This window comes from Rhyacophila brunnea, unplaced genomic scaffold (assembly GCF_057557595.1).
Source record: "Rhyacophila brunnea isolate RB1 unplaced genomic scaffold, BYU_Rbru_1.0 scaffold_11, whole genome shotgun sequence".
Taxonomy (NCBI): domain Eukaryota; kingdom Metazoa; phylum Arthropoda; class Insecta; order Trichoptera; family Rhyacophilidae; genus Rhyacophila; species Rhyacophila brunnea.
Window position 1 is genome coordinate 31,635,256 of NW_028232763.1, and position 26,876 is coordinate 31,662,131.

The window sequence follows — 26,876 nt, forward strand, 5'->3', positions numbered from 1 at the left end:
TTGTGTCTATTGGTGTCTATTCTTTGACTACTTTGACAGCGCTTGTTATTCACTGTTTTCAGAATTGGTGCAATTTCAAAATGTCTCCGCCGCAGCCTGCGACTACTCCTCTGGAGCTTTTAACTCGAGATATTGTGAGGATCGAACCGTTTCTAAATCAATTTTGGGGCCCTTTAATGACGGGGTCGGTTGGATTTTTAACCGCTTGCGGAATCAATTTTGGAACCCGCCGACCACTTCTTAGCGGTAATGATCATGTCAATCTTCGTTATGTAATAATATTTTTGACTCTATATAAGTTTACTATCGTGACATTATTATGCTAGATATAATAATATATATCACATATAATATGATACACGTATTCGATATACTATTCTTAAGCCGTATACCACTTCTCAGTGGCATGACTGTTTTTACACAATACTCCTTCCAGATGTACTAATTCGAAAAGCATTTAAAGAATTTATATGAAAAGGACAGATATGATGATATTGGTAAAGCCACAGCTTCTAAAATGTTTCATTTAGATATTATGCAGGTCTTATGGTTAAGTAAATGTAAAATAGATTAACCTTAAAAAAATCTATTTTTAAACTTACATTTTAACTTCTATACTTTGGTCAGAACGTTAGTTATATAGATAGGCTAGAATTTTTTCCCCATGGAGATCGCAATTACAAAATTTGGATATTCCACGCTCACGAAGATATTTAACCAATTAAAACATTAAAAATATGGGTGCTTTTTACTGGTGCTCCGCCGTCTTTATCTGTCAGTCGCCATTTTGGTATATTTTCATCGAATTATAGTACGCGGTCCAAGACATTATAGTATTTCGGCAAAAATTATAGGACTTGTTGAAAATGTAAGTTTTTTGTTTGTCACATAAACATAACGGAGAATTCGAGAAATTTCGAAGCCCTGCTTTATTTAAACACCTTTTACGACCGAAAAATGCTAACGCCGGCCGCCGTCCTTAACTATCACATTAGTTTTTTAGAGTATACAACGCAAGACTACGTCCATAGACTAATATCGCACACTGAAATCTTATATTATATATATTATACTTACTACGTCCCTCGCTGCACGTTATTACGATTTGCTGTAATTGAAGTACGAACATTTTACGGAACTTTAAACATCGACAATATATACAACTTTTAAAAGCAATGGGGAATATTCGCACAATCGGCGAATTCAATTAATTCCATTTTTCAAAATTGTAGTATTTTTGACGTACTATACTTTTTTAATAGTACGCAGATGGAAATGTACTATAATTATAGTTCGGTCGGCAACACTGCGCTCACTGACAAGACAACGAGCGATGGCGGAGAACCAGTGAAAAGACCCAAAATATGTAGTACCTATAAATTATGTGACCATTTATTTTTTTCCTCAAAACGGGACAGTATTGTATACAGTAGGTAATAATATGTGTATTCCAGAAAACGCATATTTCTTCATAGCTTTTATTTATTAATGAAAAGAACTTATATTTATCTGAAGAACAAGTTTTCTTAAGAACGTTTGGTTTTGATTTCAAATAAGAATGAAATTCTTGACAAGACTTCTTATAATTTACTTTGGTAATTAACATTGATTTAATAACTGCAACTTGCGACTGTGTTTTTTCGCTCGTCCACAACTTATTCATCAAGAGAAAAGACCCTTTCTACCGGTGCATTAGTGCTGAGCAGACATAAATTGTATTCAATAGTTTCAGTTCAGTTTCAATATCTTTTGAGATGAAAAACCAAACCAATAACTAACAACCCACTGTAACCCAACAAATCGCATGCATCTCAGGCTGCGAGTCGAAGATGCCAGAACGCATACACACATCTACGAATTGGTCATTCCTATACTGGCTCGCCACATCCAAATATCTATACGTTTCGAGAGATTACGTGCGACTGTCACTAGGTAGATGTGCGGTCTTTGGTCTTCATATCCAACATCAGATTGATGTTCCTAGAAGGTTTGATTTATGGCTGTGCGGCGGATGAGGCGAGTTTAGATGTGAGGGCCAGATTAAGTTTTGATTTGTTTTTCAGTACCATAGTTGCGTTTTGGTCTCAAAACACTTTAACCAAAATGATAATAATATGGAATATTATAAAATTATCCAAAATTGCGCCACATGCATTATTACTGTACATAGAATCAATGGTTTAGTGCAAAGATATTGTATGTCCAGTTTTTGTCGAAATTGAGTTAACATACACAAAATGTTCGTCTGCATCATATCTTTATGCTGTAAAAATATTCTACGTCCGAATAGGATATTTTAGAAGATACTGCTGTATCATTCAAATACACTCCATTTCTCATGCATCTCAAATTTTTAACTTCGATTTTCTCAAAACATACTATACTGGACATACAATATCTGTGCACCATTGATTAATGTATATGAACAGTATAAGAAATTAAGATTTTTTTCTATGAAATTTTAGCATTTTTCATGTTGAATGCCTTACCCTGTTACCCGGCAATTTTTTTATTGACGACAGTTAGTAACACTGTTCAGGGCTGACATCACACCATATATATATATATATATACCGGGGTGCCAATTAGCGTATTCCCAATGGTGGTGCCATCTATTTCATGGGAATTTCTGTTGCTATCTTCAAATAATAATAATTTATTAAGTACTTATCTCTAATTTACTATAACAAGTATTTATGAAAAAAAATCACGATATATGTGCCGCAGATGCCCGCATGAGTTTTTATAACTTTTTTTCTAAACCAAACTCAACCTAACCTACCCCAACCTAATATAATTTTATTAGATAAAACAATTAATTTAATAAATAAAACTAAAATAGTAATTAAAATTTTCATTGGTGAACTGTATACCGGGTTGCATTTAAAGTTAGCAAAGAAAATTCCCATGAAATAGTCTACCATTGGAATCTGCGTTCTATAGTAAGATTGTGGTTGACATGTGCATGAAAAAACGGGGATTTTTAGTTTCCGGAATGGCTGTGATGTGACACCGTATCCATGTGTGCTGTACCTTCTTCACATAGATAGTGTATTCAATTCCCAGTTTAGACAATAAATTTCATGCAATGTTGATTTAACCAATCAACGTGTCCATTTGAATTGAAAATTGTGAATGAAGAGGCTGCATGGTACCCTTAAAGTCATATTACTGCACACCCAGTTATCTATAAGCTTCATTACTGTTATGTAGGTATCCAAAAGCATATTGGAATAACGTTGGTGGCTGCTTTAGCCGGTCACTGGGCTTATAAAATCTCCAAGAAGAACCTTGCGGAAAGAGATGCCATCCTTCGGCGCTATGTTGAACTACATCCTGATGATTTTTCATTTCCAGGTAAAGCTAATTTTATTTCAATACGGCATAGTATATTTGCAGTTAAATAGTATCATGAGCCATCTATTTTGAAATAGCCTTTTTTTAATACTTCATGGTCACTAGATCAGTGATATAAATAGCACCACACGAATCATCATGATCACTTTCTAACATGCAAATCCAATTCAATCGAGGATCAAATATTTCAGGAATATCCAATGTGTCGATAGAAATTAAATAAAATGTAAAAAGTATGTACATTCAGTTGTGATATGATGTGATTTCATTGAGATTTTGGTTTGTGCTTTAAACTAAAGCGTAGTCCCCTTTCCGTCGCACAGTAGGAGAATAGATTGACGTTGAGTGCCCAAAAGAAGACCAGACAATTAGTGTTCTCATCCAACTGTAATATGTTTGTTGAATAATGATGATGGAAGAGTGTATTAGACCAGGAGAGCAATTTTATAATCAAGCAGTACAGTGCGAAAAGTTTACGGTGATGGGCGGCGGCTAGTGAGAACTAGATCCCCTCCTCTCGCGTTTCAGTACTTCCAATACTTCAAAATCGAAAACCATCGACAAGATACGACACGAGCGCCGCCACCAGGCCTCGTGTTAAAGATTTCGGTCTCTATCATAAAATATGAAAACTTGCTTGAAAAGTAAGCATGATGCTTTGAACAGTGTCCGAAAATATTCAACATACATTTATGGGTACTGTTCGGTTATCAGGAATACAGCGGAAAACACATTTTGAAAATAGCCGATAAACTGGATTATTTGTTAGGTTAACCTAACCAAACCTAACCCAACCTAACCTAAACTAACCCAAACTAACAAATAATCCAGTATATTGGGTATTTTCAAAAAGTGTTTTCCGCTGTATTTCTTATAACCGAACAGTACCCATTTGTGATTGCTTAAGTGTTTGCATTATATTTTAGTCTATGGTCTCCATGACAGCTCAAGTTATCATGTAAAATAGAAAATAACCTAAAATATAGTAATGACATTTGACAGTTAATGAACTTACACACCAATGAAAGTACTTAGAGAACTAGAATCTTGAAAAATATAAATGGAGGTAACTAACTTTGAAACCAATAGCCTCATATCGTCGTTAATTTTATACAAACACGTATCTCAAAAAAACACAACATTTCAGGAGAGACAAATAACAACTTTATTCTCTCAGTTTTAAATTCAGAAATAAATTTTCTTCTATGAAATATCCATTATTTAGTATAGTTACACATATTTTCATGAAAAAAATATTATGTTTCTTCAAATTTCACACTACACTTTCGACTGATCAGTCATATTGTCGAAGATACGAGAATGCGTTGAAACTTTACTGTGAATCATTCCACAATATTACTGCAGTAAACGCGTATCTTGACTTACGAGAAAGAACTGCAGTATAATCATCTCTCGGAGTTCAGTATTCTGTGTACTTACAAACACGTAACTCAAAATACGCTTTTTTAATAATAAAAGTCTTTCATTGTGATACGATTTTTTTGCATTGCTTAAATCTATTATGTTATAAAGTATGTTTTTGGATACGTGTTAGTGGAATATGTGCGTATTCAAATTCTGTATTCAAATTCTGAATTCATTACATCAAACAACTCAAAACTGACAAAAATTGAGATACGTTTGTAGAAAATTAGCGACGATATAGTCAACAAATCAGTAACTCCATTTTAGCTTCTTTTTTTTATAAATTAGTAGATTGAAAAACCATTTTACTTTTACCCAACTGTAGAAATCAATTTTCATTGTGACAGGTAACACCTGTTGTATCTACCATAACCAGACATTTTTGTCAAAGCAAGAAATCGTTTTCATTCTCCCAATTCAATGATTTTTTTTAAAAAATAACTTATTTTTTCAGAACGTAAAAAATTCAGAGATGTGCTGAACCCGTGGGTGCCTATTCGCTGAATGAATTTAGTAGTCATCAATTCACTTACCAATAGGCTGTACATACATATATACAAATATTCGAACGCTGTATTTGATTAAATTAATATTAATAAAGTTATGATTTAAATTCAAGTCTATTAATTCCCTTTCCTACCGAGCATGTTAAGCAGGCGATACACCGGACGAGCTAAAAGACCCTGAGGGATCGGACATTTTGGCTCGGGAGCTACGATAATGCAAAAAAAAATTTAAATCAGGAGCCAGCCTTTCTGATACCTAGAAATTATTATCGCCAGATCAGTAATGTAAACAATATCTCGCTATCTTAATGCAGAACTCAATCGAGTGTAATTTTAACCAAAAATTAGTCTAGATTCTAAATAATTAAAGTTTTGTAATATTTCATTTAATATATAAAGGGGAAGTATTTTAATGTACTTTAAAAAAATCCAACACCTCAGATTGTTCAATGTTTGAATAATTCTTTACTTATAAAAATTTCTTTTCACGATCTTTTAATACTTACGCTAGTATATAAGCAGTAAGTAACTATAATCTGTTTCAGTTGGATATTATATAACAGGGGTGGCCATTTTTTTTTCTAGAATCGACAAGTTGTTAAAATTATTTGTGGTGATCGAATGACTTTATGAAATTGAATGAAATTATATCATGCGAGAATAATAAAAACCCAATTTTTTTATAATTATTCAATTATGTATTTATGTATTTTGAAAACATATATTTTATACATATAAAAAATAACAAATCGAAAAAATCCAATTAACGACAATAAGATAATTATTATTCACTTATACAATTATCACTTCTAAAAAAATTAAGTATGCACATATTAACTATAATTTCGACATAGTTACACAATTTACCTGTATATCAAATATAAGAAATCTTAAAATTTATTTTTTATTTTCATCCGAAACTTTGCATAGCATATTTTCAGCTATTTTGTCGTATTGTACGTGATATGAAGTTACCGCTAGACGTAAGTACGCAGTCAAATTATCATTAGTCAATCGTGAGCGATGCTTCGTTTTGATTGCATGCATTGAAGAGAGAGCCGATACGCACAGATATGTAGGACCAAAAAAGTAAATTAAATATGCTGCAACTTTCCAAAGATGTGGATATTTATTTTCACAAATTAGGCTCCAAAAATTATCAAAACTTAAAGCTCCGACTTTCAGGACTACACTGCATTTTAGTGTCAATATTTCTCCAAGTTCAAGTGTCACAAGGTGCGTAGAATCGATATCTAAGGAAACTTTGCTGGTTGCAATAACTTTTCATTATTATATTCTAATTTTTTGTAATCAATATGTAACTGTTTGTTTCCTTAATAAATAAAAAAAAAAAAACGGTACTGTTCGGTTAAAGCGGATACAGCGGAAAACGCATTTTTGAAAATAGCCGATAAACTGGATTATTTGTTAGGTTAGGTTTGGTTAGGTAAACCTATCAAATAATCTAGTTTATCGGCTATTTTCAAAATGCGTTTTCCGCTGTATCCGCTTTAACCGAACAGTACCAAAAAAACACTTATTTGTATGGTTATTTCTTCCGCGTTTATACTATCATTAAATGGGAACGACATAAATGTAACAACATCTTCTAATTTAGAGAAATCCATCTCACGTTAAACTCAGTTAGCAACGTCGATGTGTAATTGAAATACTGACTAACCACTATATTTTGCATATCTTTACACTCGGACCTCAAATTATCAAAATTTAAAAAATCATATTCCTTTAATTGTTGTTCATACAGTGAAAATTTGGTTTTAAATGTATTCACTACACTAATCAAATCAATTAATGCCATTTTTTCCCTTGAAGTTGTAGATTCAATTGATTTAATTTTTGTGTAATGTCACAGAGAAAGGCAAGATTAAGCAACCACTTTTTGTCATATTCATATTCTGTTCCCTTCTTTGTTAAATACTGTTTAATATCAGGTAACATATCTCTGAATCTTTTAAAAACTTAGCCCTCATAATATACGACTTAAATGCATTAAATATATCTTCTCCTCTGGTTCGTTCCTTCAGTGGTAAAACTGTTAATATTGAACAAGAAATAGTACCTACAATATATTGTTGTGTCCCCGATCGACGCACTGGCCATCCCTGTTATATAAGATAGATGATGCTCAGTGCCTGAAGATTCTCAGAGACGAAACCTATTAATATAGGAATTATTCCGATGATATTTAATACCTTTTTTGGATTAAATTAATTTATGAACTTTATTATAATGGTACTCGTACCTATATCAGTAGATTGGCACTTCTTTTGGAAAAAAAATATTGCTAGGTTTATGGTCTGATAATTCTTTAGTAAGATGGCAAAACATGATAATATCCGGTTTTTTGGCAAATTGAGTTATGTATACCTTCAGACTGTTCTTGGTGAGATCTACAAGATATCAAAATGATATATGGTATATCTAGGTCTTATAGGTTGTGACACTATAAAATGCACTCACCACGTGACCACAAACTTAATGTTTCAGGAGGAGTCTGAGGCTCCAGGAATTAAACTTGCGATTTCTTTAATGTTCATGTATATTTTCACATACTCTTATACAAGGGAATCTATTACTAATAATTATAACTAATTCCACTTCACTACGCCGTATCTTTCATTTGCCATGAGTGTCGTGGGCTTACTATTCGACGTCTCAAAGGGCACTGATTGAACATCGAATATCTCGAAATTAGAGGCTGCTACCCAAGCCGGTGGCCTTGGTTACTGACCCTATCTCTGCTACCCGTATCTTTACCTACGATCCACATCATGTCCATCGGTCAAAAGCGTTCCTTAGCCGGCTCTCGGCTGGAACTGGAATTCAACAGGTAGCTTATTATTCTTCTTAAATTTGTTTCGCAGATAGATCCGTCGATGTGGACTGTAGGATTTATAAAATATGTAATGCTAGCTAACAGGAACGGTGTTTGTGAATTTATAAGTCCAGATGACTAATAGGCTGAAGGTCGAAGGTTAGGTCGTTTAGTGCTCCAGAGGAGTCGTCTGCTGAAAGCGGACAGTTTCAATTGGTGTTTGTTAGGAGAAATAAGCTGTGTTAATATGTGATATGTCCATTGTTTGAAATCTTTCGAAGTTTAAAATTGCTCTCCTGACCTGAACAATTTAGAAAAACAGATATATCGTGTTTTGCCATCTTATTTCAGAATTCTATGGAATTAATTTCAAAATTTATTCTTGAAAGTGTACATGTTCAATAACAGACAAGTGTGTACGATTTTATATTTCCAATTTTTATATGGTATGGAAAATTTCACTTTTCATTCGCCACAGTAGTGGCTAAATTCAAAAATATGTTGCCCATCTCTGTTAACTACCCAGATATGGAATATGTTAAGGTGAGACAACAGTAGACGGACCTCGGAAAAATGAAATATGTACTGTAGCAGACCGAACTGCAGCCATTAGTTTTGACTCATCATTCACTATTGATGCTGTCAGAGTTTCGGTGTATTTCGATGGCTCCCATCATTACGCATGAAAAATATCTCCAGTTTCTAGCCTTGCAAGACTGCTGTCAAATAATATGATTATTGTCTGCCTCTATTGGAATCCTTTCCGTCATAAAAATGAAGTGTAAATTTTAATATACTTGTTGAAACAGATAGGCATAGATATTGGTTAATGAAACTGCATACATATAAATTTAAGAATAAATATAATTTTAATCGATAATAATTAGAAGGTACAAAATCTAACGAAATTTATTTTTAAGCACTATAATAATACATGTGGTCAACTATAATACAAATGGATTTAAGTAACAAACGAATTATTCCGTTGTGTACATTAAAATATAATTTATAATCTTAACATTGTGTTTCATTGTGTGGTTCTGTGCCTAAAATTACAATATACAATCAAAAACAGTGTAAACTCATAATGGTATATCATCGGTGTTTTGTAAAAATGGCGAATTAACCAAAATGCATTTTACAGGAGGATTTTTAACTTTTGACATTTATTTATTAATTACCTGTGGATGATCATAAATGTCTAGCAAGTTTATAATAAAGCTTAGAAAGAATGCTGTCCTTATAATATAATATTTTTAAATGCCTAATATGTCACAAGTGGTTATTCACCCTTACGATTATCGTTTTTAAGTACTTTCCTGTGGAGATACAAATTCGCCGAACAAAGCTAGTGAGGTACATATTGTTTTTTCATTAAAATCTCGATTTCGCCAAAATGGTTGGTTCGCCCTTTTTACAAAACACAGGCAATAATAATATTATGTTCTATTAATATTTTCAGGATACATTAAATCATAATATAATAGTACAGTAGAACCTCGTTATAACGGAATAATGCGGGTGAGGGAGTGTCCGTTAAAGCCGAAAGTCAGTTATATATTAAGAAAATAAACGGCACAATATAAGGTCAGTGAAGTTTCTATAAATGGATTGAAAATATTATGTGATTTTAAACAATGATGAAGTAGAAATGAAAACTTTAATTCATAGAAAAGTTTTCTGCCGTCAAATAGAAATAAATTCTTCTTTCTTTCGACCATGTCCGATCCTAATAGAATCATATGGGTCTCCACAGAGTGGAGGTTTGTATTAACAGATTTTGTTTTTACGAGAAATGGATATCAGCCACTTGCTCAACTTATTAGGTCCATACTCTGACTCATACACAAATTGCAAAACAATATGTGTACTTGCCAGACCCAGGATTCGAACCTGAGACCCACGACGCTATAGTCCGACACTTAAGCCACGCGGGCGTCATAATCATCATTTATGGCACTACAACCCTTGACCTCCTTCAAAAACTTCCAGCGCCGACACTCTCCAGTTGCTTTGACCGTGCATTTTTAAATCTCCTGTGGCCCAGTCCAGCCATCCAGGTTTCTTCTCTTGCCCTCGGGGGTTGCGTACATAGCCTGCCTTGCTGCTATATCCTCCGGCATTCTATGCACGTGGCCGATCCAGCGCAGTCTGCATTTTCATATGCTATGTGATCTTCTCGCCCCTATAAAGCGTATACAGCTCCTTATTGTACCTTGACCTCCAAATGTCACTTTCTTGAACAGCCGCAAAGATTCTTCTTAAAACTCTCCTCTCAAAGATAATCATATTTCTCTCATCCTGTTTGTTGAGTGGCCAGTATTCTGATCCAAAACTAGCCACAGGAGAGTTTTATATAAGGTTGTTTTGATTTTCCTTGAGTGTCTTGTTCTTCAAAAGCCTTTGGAGATCAAAATAGCACCTGTTGGCAAGGGTGATCCGGCGATTTATTTTGTTGTTGTGTAATTAGTGTTTGTGACAAGAGACCCTAGATCAGATATGGCGAACCTATGACCCGCGGGTCAGACACTGACCCACGCAGGCTTTTTAAATGACCCACGCGTTGATTTTTATAAACTTATTTTTATATCATAAAAGAGAGAACAATCAAAAATATTAAAAACATAAAGTATATAACATATCTGATGTCGAATTTATAAAAAAATATTTCCATGTGGACATGGTCGTAAAACGTTATGTTTCGTCCTTTTGTCGCGAAGCGTGTATGACTCATGACAGTCATAAACTTGACGCGCATACATATTCGTTGCATCGTAGAACGGGGAGATGATGGGAGAAGTGTTTAATAATTCAACATTATTATTTTTTTATTATTAAAGTTTCTCATCTACATATGTATGTATATCAAGTACATTAATAAGAAATTATTGTGTTCTAAATATAAATATCTTTAGTTGTAGCCTTGTACTATGCCAGCGGTTAAAAAAATAAAAACGAACAATACAAGTTCCAGACCATATCAAACAGAATGGTATGATAAATATGGTGTAATTGAAAAGAATAAAATGACTGTGTGTGTTATTTGCCATGTAAACAATTTTATCAAAATTCAGGACCGAATTCGTCAGATTAAATGAACATTCTTAAATAAATCAATTGGTATTCAAGTGGATTGTAACCAAGTTAAGTAAAGCGACTTTAATGATAAACTTGCATTTATTCTACACAATTATTTGAAACAATCGGTAAATGAAGTTTAGTACTTAAATAATACATTATTCCTATATCGACAAATACTATTATTATTTCTTTATGTTTTTTAGTATTCGGAGGGGTACAAATAGCCCCCACAATGGGGGGGGGGGCTAACAGTGCTCTAAGCCTGGAGGCCTGGCATGAAGGGTCGACTAGTTAAGTGAGATGAACACACCACAAATCTACTCTAATAAAAAGTGACTTAGTGACCCACGAGCTAGTACTAAAAAAAATAACAAACAAAATTTGACCCACTAAAGGTTCGCCATCCCTGCCGTAGATAAACAAATGAATCCACAGTTTCAAAAGCATCGCTGCCAATGATAAAGGTGTTGTGTTATTATCAGAACTGGCATGTATTTTGTTTTAATACACAAACATTTTTTCCAAAAATACACTTTATTTGTGTGTAGGTATAAAGTTATAGAATAGAATCAAGTTTTGTTTACACCTTTGAAGTCTGCTGTTTTTTTTATAATCAACTACCTAAAATTACAAAAATGCATGTAATATAGTTGAATTTCGTTACAGTGGAACCCCGATCTACCGTTCTCGCATAAATCGTTTTCCCGCATGGATCGTTCATTTTTGTAAGTCCCGCCAAATACCCATAAGAACAATGTTAAATAATCCCGCATTAACCGTTCCCCGATTTATCGTTTTTCTCGATATATCGTCTAAATATTATGGTCCCGTCACATATATTATCCCGATTGTTCCCGTTTTTTTTTTTTTTTAAATATTTTTCATTTCCCTTTAGTAGAATTGTTTATGATACTTTGTTTGCACAGATCGGTCGGCGCTCAATCTCGCCTGACCTTTCAGTGATTCAGTTGCATTGTGAAAGGAAAAAGAACATAACCCTCAGTTTTTTCAGAATAGGTTTTATTAGATGTTATATTTCAAAAAAAAAAAAAATTAATAAAGGTTTTGTTTTTGCTAAAAAATTTGCGACCTCTCACTTGCTGCCATACAAAACCTCCCGGCACAGATGAGTGATAGGTTTTATGAACATGGTAACATTAACAGGATGTTTTTAACAATTTTCACATTAGACCGGATATTTTGTCTGTTATATCGAGGTTCTACTGTACAGGGGGTCCTCGTTATCTGAAGGTGATTGGATCCGAAAAAATACTTCTTAGAGTGAATCCACTTAAAACGGGGACCAAAATTACTTAATAAATGGGTTTATGGGGACACGTTTAGAAAAGAAAAATACACGTGAGCAAGACAGAAATAGTGTGGGATTGAAAGATTGTGAAGTGACGGTTGACAACTGTGAGCTATTGCGCTTGTGTTTTTATAGTTTTTTTTGCTTTTTCCTGCAAATTTGTGACTGCGGGGACTCAGATAATGAGGACCCCCTTGTATATACATAGATAATAGCTAATCAATTTAATTACACCGGAACGCAGTCTTATGAATAACATTTCATAAAAAAATATTAATAAGATCATAGGAAATTCAGTCGATACATAATTTGATATCGTCGCCTAAATGCGCGGAACTTGTAACTCCATATTCACCAACTTTACAGGGGGAAGAAAAAACTGTTTTAAAATAAAACGGACAGCTTTAGGAAAATTTTGAAAAAACACTTTTAGTATTTTAATGTTATAAATGCGTAAATCTGGTCATTTTTACCAAATATTTATTAATAAAGAAGATATAAATATATAAAGGAGTTACATGGTTTGCTTTTGTTTTTTTGAGATTTGAGCTGGGAGTTACAATGTTTGAATTAAAATAAACAGTACCAAGTTTATTTACATTATGTTGGAAAACTAAATAAAATTGTATAAATAGGGGAAATAAGCATTGCATAAATGAACGAAAATAGATTTACATAATTAAAGTGTATTTAAGTTAGCTTCCAAATGGCAGATTAGTATATTATATTAGTGATAATCGGCCTCCATACTTGCTTTCAACGGCTGAAGGTATTTGTACTTATTTAATTTTATTTTAAGCCTTTAAGCTTTCTTGATATAGTTGAGGGAGGCTGTCAAAGAATTTAGGTTGCATAATAATAGGAACTTTAATTTATTCATCACTAAAACGCAGTTTGAAATTAATATTTCCATTAATTCCATCCATTATATTGCAGTGCTCGAATATTAGTTACGACTGTGTCTTCTAGTTTTCCTCCTGGTCGTACGGATTTCTAAAATTTAACATTAATTTTTTTGCTAAAATGAAAAAATGATGCTACTCGTATAAATAAATGTGACATGTATGGCTTAGGTTTTTTCCTGGCTTCATCAAACGCAGTTACAGATTAATTAGCATGAACATATTTTTTTTGATTTCACAACCTCTTCAATTACTGAGCGCATCGATCAACCTCAATTTGAGTATGGTCCTTCTCCATTTTTTATTATACAGTGGTGATATTACATGACATTGCAATATTTAATAAAGCATTAGCGAGTACTACATATTTTTCTGGTTTGTAGCTCCATCACTATACAGAATAATGGTTTTATAGTCGTCAGAAAGAGGTAGAAAAGGAAGAATAAATTGACTTATTACACTAGAAAGCTAATTTGTAGTAAGCCCACATTCGACTTCAATCCAAACACAGCAATGACCACCAATCATTTTTGGTTGTAGAGGGTAAAATTATGAATGCCAAGTTTTGTTTTAAAATATGCGCTGGAAACATTAGATTTTGGATATAACGAAACACATTGTGTCCATTGTAAACACATATTTTTCAGTAATTTTGTCAGATTCCTTTTCACTTCTGCCGTATTTTCTCTTTTCTTGCTGAACAAGGTGTACAAGTCAATCTAAATTATTTGTTTTGTATGGCGTGCATACGTCGAATTTATATATTTCTTACACTGAAATAGTTTTCAATTCAGGTATTCAATTTCTGACTCAAACTCCCATACCTACTATGTTTAAAATGTTTATTGTCCCTAAGGTCAAAATCAGTGTTTCTAAACTTTTTTACACTTGCGGACTACTGAAAATATCAGAGACGTTTTATGCACCGCTAACTCATAAAGAAAACATTATTTATAATATAATAGCGTACGATCACAGTTGATTTTGTCACGTAAACCATTAATATATTTTAAGAACAAAAACACAATGCTCAAACACTTGCAGGTGCACAGGTTTTGAAGGATTTTATTGAAATTTTTAGCATAGGCATTTGGACGCCAAAAATTCGCGGACCACCAGAAACTTTCTGAGGACCACTGGTTGAGAAACACTGGTCGAAATTATACATTGGCATAATTAAATATACAACCAAACTTACTGCTTTCCACTTTCTTGGACCATGGTTAATTAAATTTCATGTAAAGTAGAAATAATGGTTCAGCTTGACACCAGACAACACGCGTGGTCTTTTTTTTATGACTTTACTGGAGTTGCAAGGTATGAAAACTGATAAACTACAGCGTCAGAGATACAAGAAATGATAATTGTGATTTTGCTGCTGTAAAAATTTTTTTGGAGTTACAATATAAAAACAGGTCGACGGAGAATTAAATTTACTATAACACTGCATACTTAACTCATTTTTGGCCAAAAGTGGAGTTACAAGTTCCGCGCATTTAGGCGACGATATATTTTCTGAGATCATTTTTTCTCTCTCAGATATCAGTAATATTATATACAATGTACATAATCTATGTCGAGTATTATATACTTTAGTATCAGATTCATATAATTTTGCCTTAATATTATGACTAGGGCCCGGATTTGTATGCAACAAAAAACATGGTTATATGCATGCACGTATGCACTTAAAATCAATAAAATATGCACTAAAACTGAAGAAATATGCAGTTAAAAATTGTCATTTTTTGTAGGAAAAATTGTAAATACCCACTTTACCCAATATTACTGACAAAAAATCGAATAACTAGTTAATAATTTTTCAACATAATACGATATCAGAACAAAAAACACAAACAAAGAATATAAAGTTAATCAATTACAATTTTCAAAATAGTTTTTTCACAAGTACCTACAAATAATTGAATAATAAATGCAATGTAAACCAAACATAACTTAAAAAACAAAAACGACATACTTAACTATTCCTAAATACTATTTTCTGTTTTTTGCCAGAAAAAAAATTACATTATTTTTTTCAATATTATGCTCTGGCATTAAATTTTTCCGCATAGGTATCTGTCAGTATTTTGTTTATATGCGGAAAACTACCTCTCAACGCCCACTTAGGAAAACTTTAAATAATAGTGCCCGAGTTGACTTCACTTTTTCCACTGATAAATCCACAGTTCGGAGATGGCATTAAAAATGCAAGTGCATCTAAACTATCTTCCTTCCTAACTTAGTTATATTTCGATAAAAATAATTAAAATTATACATTCAAAAGCTCTAATGAAATATGCACTAATGTCTCAAATATGCTCTAACGTCTCAAACATACATTTATATGTACAATAAAATTTTATTTTTGGATTCTGTGTCTTTCAAAACAGATTTCTGTGCAACTCTCATAGCTGTGCATACACCCTAACAAAACATGCACTAGCATATAAATCCGGGCCCTAATTATGACAATTTAAATGATGTTACAATTAACATGGTATAATTATTTGGATCAATGGTATTTATTTCATTTTCATATTATAACTACAGTGTAACAATTTTACGTTTTTAATAGAACTGATAAAAAAAATCTAAATATAGGGAATACATGAATTGGAGCTACACCCGATCCTCTTTTTGCACGGGGGATACGTACCAAATACTAAGATAAAAAGATAAGGTGCCCATACAAAAATGGTGGATAGGTTCCATTACTTAAAATCAACTCAAAATACGAAATTCTTGAACTCAAAAATAAATCGAATTTATTTATTATTTATAAGTACCTACATAAAAATATTTATCCATAAAAATAGAGTTTTCGATTTAAATTAAATTTAGCATAGAGAAATTAATATATTCATTCAGTGTCGCTACTTGACAATAAACGTGCCCGTTTACTGCTGTTTCTCGCTGGCGAAAAATCACTCATTGGTGGAAATATTTAATGACACTGACGCCGAAGTCGAAGTGACTGACTAGTGGCGCTATGTATGTATGTCTGGGCGGCATCCGGTGATATCATATGTATGCACCAGTGGCGTGCGGCCCATCACAGGTTATAATGTCATGGCTCCCAGGTTCGAATCCTGGGTCTGGCAAATTCACATATTGTTTTTCAATTTACGCTTGGAATCAAGAGTGTGGACCTAATAGGTTGAGCGAGTGGCTATCCATTTCTTAATAAAACAAAAATCTGTTAATATAAACCACCACTCTGTGGAGCCCCATATCGTGGGGTTACTCCCAAAAGATGGTAAATCTCGAAATCATGTTATGAAGTAATCACAATCTGAAAGTTTGACATTCTCTCTAAAATCAGGCACAATGCTAATTTCTTTGTGCTTTATGTGTATGTTCTATATATCGGATGACTTTAATTTTTTTTTCTAGTATACATATTTATATATAGACACAATTCGTTGTTAACTCTAATTGCTTATATTATTGACTTTTGGCAGCAACCCCATGAATTATGATCTTATTAGGGTCGGACATGGTCTAATAATATTAATAGTAAATAAACAATAAAAATGATTAATGTCATTTTCGCTTCATTTTCATACATTTAGACTCCATTTCTATAAAAAGTTTTTTCAACATCTTGCACTGAAATTTCGAAACACAAATTTTGTGTTTGTGTTTACAAAATTGTAGCATTTTTTTTTGTCATTGCACAATTTCATCAGTGTGGAATGCTTCCGTTCACCTTTTTTTCTATTTTGGCATTCGCAGGCATTTTGTCCAGTGATCATACAGAAGCTTGAAGAACATTCATTAGGCTATATCATATCCTTGTTCCATGTAACATTGATTAATAAATTAGGCTGTTTAAATTGAAGTAACAAACATAACTCATTTCTTAGACATCATAAGACATTATGCTTGATCTAATAATATATATCACGGATCAATTTATTCTTTATGTAAGGTTTTCAGTGACCCAACGTTATGTTGACTTCAAAAGTTTAAAGGAACATGAGTATTGATGAGAGGTGCATGGGCGGTCAAAGCTTCATCTCTGAAGACATGTATGGAAGGTCTCCGAGGGGCAGGTGCCGGCAGAGGGAGAGACGGTTGAGGACGAGGTCTTCTCGTCAAATGTAATGGAGTTCCACTCGCCGACGGACCGTTCCGATCTATGTTATGAACTCTGTTTTTGTGAGATACCTGTCAACAAATTAAAATATTTACATAACATATACTTATGTTTTTTTCAACAGAATCAAAATATATAATATATACAATAAATGTAAGTAATCACCAAGTCTCTGTTCCTATGAAATCCTTTTTCGCATACGTCGCAGTGGTGATTCTTGATGCCGGTGTGAGTTGCCATGTGCCGGGATAAGTCTCCTGACGTAATAAAAGCCTTGCTGCATATCGGGCAAACCTGAAAACATTAACATTCTTTTATCACAAGACGATAAATAATGAAATATTTAATAAAAATAAAATTTTATCACGCAAATAAATAAATACCTGGTCTCTGACACCCATGTGAATCTTTTTGTGAGACTGGAAATTTCCTAGAGCAGAAAACTGTTTGCTGTAATGGATAAAAGATAAAATTAAATATAATATTACATACATATCTGACTCCATAATCCTATTTGACGGTGTTTTTAGATGAAGGTGTCGATTTAGCTGAACAGTGATAATTAGAGATACATAATTTACAATCACCTCATAATATAATATACACTTAATAGAAAATATCTTTTTGACACCGGGTGGGACTCAAACACGCTACCATTGGATTCGTGTCAATATGCTTTATCTATTGAGCCATCTGCGTCCCACCAAATTGTGTTAATTTTGGCAATCGACTTTTGTCATTTGAATCAAGGTACCAACAATAGGTACCTACCAGTGGCGAAGGGTGGAGGTGGGCGTTATGATCTGACATAAATAGTGCACACTAAACTTTGTCAGTCATACGTATTTGTTTTCATTGAACTAAGACTACAAAATGCAGATAGTGTTGGTTAGTTTTTAAAATTCAATAGATCCATTAAATCAGACATAATTTTAGATATTTTATAGATAAAAGAATGTTTTTATCTATTATGGTTTGGTTTCGGCAAGGGGTAATGTTAATTTTAAAAACACCATCTGCAATTTATACTTCTAATCCAATGAAAACAATTAACTATGACTGACAAAGTGTACATTTCTGTCGAATCTTAACAGCCTATCTCCACCCATTGCCACTGGTACTTACCTTGACTGCTAGCCGATGTCATGATCTCTCAAAATTTTAGTTTTCACTTACCTGCTAATAACTATTTTTTACATTCTTTATTGAACATAATATATACATAATTTGAAAACACCTATATAAAGATCTACAAAATATCCTGTCATGGCTGATATTTCTACTCTTTAACAAATTGGTGATGTTATCTAGATGGAATGATGAATAATATATACCTGCATATTTCACATTGAAATGGCTTTTCGCCGGTATGCGTCCGGAGGTGGATGGCGAGATTGTGCTTCTGAGCAAACCTCTTCGAACAAAAACTACACGGAAATGGCCGTTCCCCCGTATGTGTCCTACAACAATTATTGCCACATTATCCAACACAGTAATAACCAAGCATACAGAACACTTTAACACAACTACCCTGCGGTACCCGAACAATTGTATGCCTGGATGGTTTCACAAGCTTATTGAAAACATCTATTACTTTCTCAATGTTATTAATTTTATTTACTGTTTCTTGGTGGAAAGATATGGCTGTTAAAAGAAATAAAATAACACTAATATTATTATGGGTTTTGTTTTATTTTCGAACTATCTACAATTTATAATATGTAAACCTAAGGGCTGGACATGTCGCTCGGCGAATGGACAAATGCTGTCATACAGTGAAAAACTAGGGACCAAGAAGAGTGGAGGGAGCTAGGGGAGGCCTTCATCCAGCTGTGAATCGACCCCGGCTGATGATGATGAATCCTAGCACCAGTTTCGTCTTACTACATTACACAATTATTTTGACGAATATTATAATTTTGTTTTTTTTACTATTACTTCCTCAAAATTAATAATTAATTGTCAAAATAATAATTATTGTATATTGGCCAGTTGAGGCGTCTAATTACAAAAAGCGACAAGTCCACAATTCAATATTTTCAGGAAACAACGTTTTTATGTTTCAAGCTTCAATTATTTGTTTTAATGTGAGATTATTTTTTCCGTTGTATTCTATGTCGAAATTAGAACCGAATGGCAATTTGTTTTAGCCGATAAACTCTTAAATGTAATAAATATAGGCAAAATACAATTGGACATAGCACTATTTCTACCTCACTTTTTAATTTACTCCGCATAAGGCACATATTTCCGTGGCACTGTCATGAGTTTACCAGATGCTACAGCATGGGAGACGCCCTTTACAATATTGAACGTTCCCTTATTGGTTGACTTAAACACGCGCGAAATCAACCAAGCTTTAAATAATATGAAACACGGACTTGGCGCTTTTTGTAATAAATCGAGACTTAAAATATTTTTTTTCATAGGGTTATGTCGCGTTTTGGAATTTATAGATTAACACATATTGTGTACAATTATACAAAGAATATGTGCGTATTTTTCTCGATTTTGACCAAATGTGGACTTATCGCTTTTTGGAATTAGACGCCTCAATTTTTCACAATAAATCAAGAAGATTTTTCTTTTGATCAATTCCTGAATAACATGGTAAGCAAATTATATATAAACCAAAAAAATATCCTGAAATAATAACATATCGTTTGCGGCCAAATGGCCACAATACAACTCTGCTGTAAACAGTGGTGAACACTCTTTACTAGCCGATTATTTGGAGCCTACCTTAATAAAATATAAAAATTTAATTACCGGACCCATTTAACAATATTTTGTATTATATTAGTAATAGATTAAGAGAGACTTCTACACGTAATAGAATTATTATTAATAGTTGTAGCAACAGAACAGATTAATAAATAGAATTCAGATAAGCTATACCCCCCAATACACTACATTTTTAAGCAGGGTTTTGAATGTGTGAGTGTCCTACGAAAAAGAAACACACATTATAGACTTGCAAATAGTATGTGTTGCAACCTTCAAATACACCAATATTTAATGAGCATCAGTGCATAAACCGAGAGCAGTTGTCAGTATTTATCCCATATTCTTCCACACTTGAGATCGGTTGCCTGTTACTCCACACCCGTTAGGTATTTCAGTTCCTATTAATTCAGCAGTATATATTGTTGTTACAACATTAAATCGCATATGTGCATATGCATTCATGGTTAAATGACACCACTATATCGTCGGTGTTTTGTAAAAAGGGCGAATTAACCAAAATGCTACTTTACAGGAGGAGGATTTTTAACTTTTGACATTTATTTGTTGTTTACCTGTAGATGATTATAAATATCTAACAAATTTATAATAAAGCTTAGAAAGAATACTGTCATTATAATACGTATTATTATATAATATTTTAAAAGGCCTAATATGTCACATTTGTTTTTTATTTCGTAATTTTAATTAATTTAATTTTAGTCGATTATCGTTTTTAAGTCCCTTCCTGTGGAGATAAAAATTCGCCGTTTTTACACAACAATGCTAGTGGGGTACATGTTGTATTTTTATTAAAATCTCGATTTCGCCAAAATGGTTGATTCGCCCTTTTTACAAAACACCGACGATATATTGTGTACCACACCTATTTATCAGTAGTACCTACATAATATTATTTTATTAAATTGTGTAAATGCACCCATCAAAAAAGAATTTATTAAGGAACCTCTTCGTGAGGCGACTAAGATCCACATCTGATTGCATAGTCAATGTAAAAAAAATCACCTAATATGCATCTCAAGCTGAGCCGCACATTTAAATGTCTTCCCGCATTCAAAGCAAGTCTGGGGCTCTTTGGGTCTGGGCTTCGGACCCCGCTTTAACTTCTCTTCATCTGCTTTGCGTTTATAATTTGTTGATTTTCTTCTGCAACATTCAAGACCACATTAATTCGATTTCATTACTTTCCTCGTCCTCTTCAGGCTGTAAGTATCTTAGATATTGATTTGCCGACAAGGGAAATCTTGTATACAAAAACGAATCCACATGGAAAAGTGAAAAGTTTAATTAAATTCAATTGCCTCAAGTATCCTCAGTTAACAGTATTTTTTAAACTAAGTACCTATGTAAACACTGATAAATAGAGAAATTATAATATGGTATTTTAGTCAGTCATATTTGGTTGGGATCTGTGGTGATATTTATAAGTCATATATATTATTATCATCACGTTATGTGCTGTCACAGTAAGTTGCCAATACGGGAAAAAAGTTTGTAATGTCGTATTTCTTGGTATTTAAAATGTTATCAGACTGATGCTCCCATCCCGTAGCACATATCCTTTATACGAATATTATCAGTTAGCAAAATCTGCCGAAATCGACAAAACAACAATGAGGTCACCTCACGCGTACCGCGCTACATCGGCAAATGCATGACTCAATTAACTTTTTTATTATGTTCTGCATGCCTATATATTTTCGGCTCACGTCGAATCGCGCGATCTTTGTTTTTATTTTTTTTCTCCGTGAATTTTCTATTAAATTATTATCTATGTCTGGTATTTACATCTATTATCTATGGTCTGCTGGTTGAGTTCTGTTCAAAATATTATCTAAGGATGCAATATCGCAAGTGGTATATAGTATATTAGTCTATGTCGCAAGTAATTTTAACGTACGCACACGTAGAATCTGTTAAAATTAATTGAAATTATCATCAATAATGAATAATAATTCAAAATACCAATAAATTTGGCACTTTCCATAATTGAATTTATAGAGATAGTGATTATTCAAAATATTCTGCGGAATGACGAAACTATAGACTAAATCTGTCGCCATACCATCATGTGACAGCATGTGACGTGATCATAATGTAATCGCTGCATCAGTTTCATTATTATTGCTGTGCAAAGAAGTGACGAGTTGGTAGCAATTTCAACTTCTTCGAGGCTGATGAGGTCTTATATTATCATATGCGCATATTAAATTCAAATTACATATTAAAATTATGGTCAAACAGAAATACTTTGTAATACTTTAACATATAGTAATTATATTATATACTGCTTTGAAATTTATTAACAGAGCAGGTTTTTATAGATCTCATGGATACATTCAACCCATAGCGGACGACTGTGGTTCAGAATATTCATTCTCCTTTTCGGTCACATTACTAGTCAATATATGAACCTGGTATAGGAATATACATCAGGTAAATCACCGGGACGATATAGAATGAATATTCTATAGCTAGATTGGGAGACATTGGAATCAGCAATAGAGGTGTGAAAATTGTTATATTGCCAGTCACTCCAGCGATGCTGTCGACAGCAATAAAAAAAAAAAACAGAAGGTTCATAAGAAGAGGCTGCATAAATTTTATTAAATCTTGAAACTTACAATCTTTTTTTAATGATGACCTTTTTTCTGACGACATCATCAGTTTTCTGAAAACAAATATGACAATATATTTTATGTACCTATTAGTCTTTGCACTATATAATTTGATAATAATTTATACAGTGAAACAACGAATATACATTTTTGAAAATCCTAAATAAGGAGAAATGGTAAATTTTAAAAAAAAATCATGAAAATTGGTTAGGTGCATTATATGTGAACATGTTCTTTCACCTTGTCTCTTGACTGATAATGTTTTCTTTGCTGAGACGTTATTCAAACAGGTATAAACAATAAACATCTTAAAAAACAAAATGTACAATTATGTAAATAAGAATGAAAAATGTCACCAACAAGTGACCGTAACATTCAAGTCGAAATTCAGAATGACAGACAATAATAACCACCCCTAATTGGCTAAAATAAAAGATCGCCCACCAATCAATCACATTGTGTAACCTTGGTCCTAGGCACTGCAGCCGAGTCTATAAATAGAAACGCACATGTGCATCTGCAATTCGCTTCAACGATTGCCATGCTTTCAATGAATGTGTTAAAATAAATTCCTTTTTTTATTATTAATAATTTTACTTAATTGAATTTTGAATATTTTAAATAAAAATGATTTTGAAATAAAAATGTAAAACCGGGAATTACTTGTATTAAAATGAAACAGGACTGCAAAAATTACACACAAATAGCGAGAATATGTGAATTTAGGGTTCCACTGTACATAATTAATTTAATATAATATATTAATAATATAGTTGTATAATATTGTACATAGACCATACGAAATAAATAATGCCTTACCACTAAAACATGTTCCGTATTAGTTGCAGCGTCTTTGTAACTATAAGAGGAAAGAAATGATTTTTTTAAAACAACTTAACATTGAAGAAACTGAGCAGATTGTCATCTACAAAATATAATCGAGACAACCCGCATCAAAGTAAAGACTAAGGCCATAAATATGATAACGATTAACATTTTTTGTGGTCTATTTAACCCTTTTACTCCCAAGTGATTTAGCCTAGCATATGTGAAAACTCCCAAGCGTTTTTTGCCAAAAAATCGTTGATTTAGTTTTTTTTAAATAAATAATTCTACACATGTTTTAAAAATTTGAAACTTTTTTTGTGTGTTCTCAATGGTGTACAAAGCAATAATAAGTAATAATATTGATAGTTTACACCAATAAAATAAAAGAAAAAAATAATGTATCAATATTTATTTAGAAATGAACGGATAAAACTATGTTTGAACTACAAAACAAGTGTGATGACATTTTTTTATTTATAATTGATATATCAAATTGTATAGTATAATCTATTCTTATCTAGTAAGAGAAAAAAAAATAAACATATTATTATTTCTCTATGAAATAGAATTTTTATAAAGTAATCAAAAAAAAATCGTAAAGTGTCAAGGTATTCAAGAATATTATTCAATTCACGAAATCGCACGAGAATTCGATACAGTATTGAGGACCAACTGATATGGGAATGAAGTAATTTCAAAAAATAAGTTTCAAAGCACTAAAACTATTATAATAATATTTATTCATGTATTTTTTCAACAGTGGGCATTCATTGTTCATTCAGTCAGAGTTCATTAAAATTACAAAATTTATAATTATATGATAAATGAATCATAAAACAACTAAAAGAAACCTCAGAACTTAAAATGTGTCATAAAAATAATGTTTTATTATTTTTATGACACTCTTTGGCTTCGCGTTCGACAGCTAGAGCAATTATGACTTGTGAGTTATTAGGGTATGCCACAATTATAATCAAGTGTGACACTAAAATAACTATTAGTCACACCTAACACATACCGAATATAGTGTTTTGTCTACATAAGAAGAAATATGACCAGAAAAAAATTGGAATAAATCGTAAATTTGGATCCAAACTTTCGGCCGATGGATCGGCCCAGATGGAGTTTTCGCATAGGTATGGTGGACCGAAATATCGGCCGAATGGGAGTAAAAAGGTTAAGTTATGTTCATTATCATTAATAGGGCTTGCCAAAGAACTTGGACTCTGGATAGAAAGAGGCTTAGAGTTTCGACAGAGATTGTTAACAAAAAAAACACTATTTGAGGCAGTTGGGATGTATATCCTTCAATTTAATGTTAGATTTTCAGGCAAATATCGAAATACACCAAATAGAGTACCGGAAAATATAACAAATCAAATTTTAGACCACATTAATAGTTTTTCTTGCCGAGCGTCCCACTACAGTAGACTAGTCAGCAGTCATTATTGGATATAGCTTATCATCCGATTTGAATATTACAGTAATGCACGAATTTTACCTTAAAATACATAAACTTTATAACATGTACACCAAATTAAAATCAGGACTGAAAGAGTGTCATAAACTCCAGATGCTGATAAAGATACCTGTCACTGAAGATGAATAAAAAGAATTATTTTTTATGATTTTTGATTAACAAAGATCCACAACGGTTTTTTTTATTTTATATATTATATCCTTATTCAAAAGAAAATAAATACATGATCTATTTTTTAAATTTTTAAATCACTTTTTATCGATTTCCAGTCAAACGTAAAAAAGGAGTTAGATCTCTTTTGATGTAAGGTCTTCAATTGTCAATTTTTAATAAACACTAACCAATGCTATGAATTTATGTATTCAAGGTTTATTTTAGTAATATCTGTACATAGAATCATATATGTATGTATCCCAGAATGGCCGAGTGGCTTAAGCGTCGGCCTATAACGTTGTGGGTCCCAGGTTCGAATCCTAGGTCTGGCAAACACACATATTGTTTTGAGTCAGAGCATGGACCTAATAGGTTGAGCAAGTGACTAACATCCATTTCTCGTTAAAAAAAATCTATTAACACAAACCTCTACTCTGTAGGGGCCCATATCATGATCTTATTAGAATCGGACATGGTATTTAAAAAAAAAAATTACCTAATTGGATGAATCTGAAATTATAGTCAAATATCATAGTAGAAATATGCATAAGTTCTCTTCAAGCGAATCTGCGATGTAAAGTCACTTATAGTTAACTCAATCATTGATCCAATGGTCCTTTTTTGCTTAAATTTCATACATTTAGGCTCCATCTCTATAGAAGATGTTTTTTTTTCAATGTCTTTGGGGTTTCCTGATGCAATATATTATATTAAATGAAAACTTCTATATTACTATGAAAATATAATTACTTGTATTTGATATCGAGCCCTAGAAACTGTCGTAATCTTATATCGGACGTTTCACTTTGAAGTTTGAAATGATAAGCGACTCCCAGTCGATAGATGCAGTTGTTACATAGGTGAGGAGGGAGACCATCGTTCCGTTCAACCTGAAAATATTTATGTCCAACTTTACACTATTCAAATAGCACAAAATATATTTAATACAAATTAAATTAAACAGACAAACGTATTCTATAAAGTATAATATATGCGTTAGTTAATTTAATCAGTTTAAGCCAGAAGCCCTCGGCAGATAGTGGCCGATAAGAAACTAAATCTTGTTCCATCAGTTAAAATATGAATATGGGCTGTTTAATTTTCCACTCAACTTTCATAAATTATTAAAACAAAAGTTGATCCAAATCGAAAATTATTCAATCAATGCACATTGGTTACCTATATTATAAACATAAGAGAATATAGCATATTCATATTGAATCTCATCTATCATGGTTCGTGGATATTTCCATTTTATCATATCAGTTAAGTGAAGTTAAGTCGATAATTTATTTTAATTAAAGAAGTTCAAACAATCCACAAAGCTAACCTTAATTTTGGTGCAGTGCATAATCATATCAACGGGCATTGTACCGAAATCGGAGCTAAATACAGGAGTAAGGACTCCTTCTTCGAGGCAAATTCTGCAAACTTTATTCACGTCGAATGCCATTTTTATTTAATAATTAAATTTATTTAGCTCTCAGATAAAATCAACAAGAGGCCAATTTGACATAACGCAGTAGTGTTGCCC

The 26,876-nt window shown here is 32.6% G+C and overlaps 2 protein-coding genes across 3 annotated transcripts; one reads left to right on the forward strand and one right to left on the reverse strand.

The window, feature by feature from the left end:
- ND-B14.5B (NADH dehydrogenase (ubiquinone) B14.5 B subunit) lies at positions 1–5,395 on the forward strand. The gene is made up of 3 exons (XM_085957477.1): positions 1–246; positions 3,214–3,357; positions 5,237–5,395. The coding sequence occupies exons 1-3, from the start codon at positions 81–83 to the stop codon at positions 5,284–5,286; spliced, it is 360 nt and encodes a 119-aa protein (XP_085813603.1). The 5' UTR covers positions 1–80; the 3' UTR covers positions 5,287–5,395.
- Positions 5,396–16,769: 11,374 nt separating this feature from the next.
- Positions 16,770–26,876, reverse strand: LOC147078586 (uncharacterized). Of its 2 annotated transcripts, XM_085960261.1 has the most exons (9): positions 26,673–26,876; positions 26,093–26,232; positions 23,701–23,740; positions 22,888–22,934; positions 21,269–21,409; positions 18,853–18,978; positions 17,902–17,968; positions 17,684–17,812; positions 16,809–17,589 (listed from the first exon to the last, which is right to left on the reverse strand). In XM_085960261.1, the coding sequence occupies exons 1-9, from the start codon at positions 26,793–26,795 to the stop codon at positions 17,380–17,382; spliced, it is 1,023 nt and encodes a 340-aa protein (XP_085816387.1). In that variant the 5' UTR covers positions 26,796–26,876; the 3' UTR covers positions 16,809–17,379. The 2 variants fall into 2 exon arrangements, with proteins under 2 accessions (XP_085816388.1, XP_085816387.1); XM_085960262.1 differs by lacking the exon at positions 18,853–18,978 and having other exon boundaries at positions 16,770–17,589.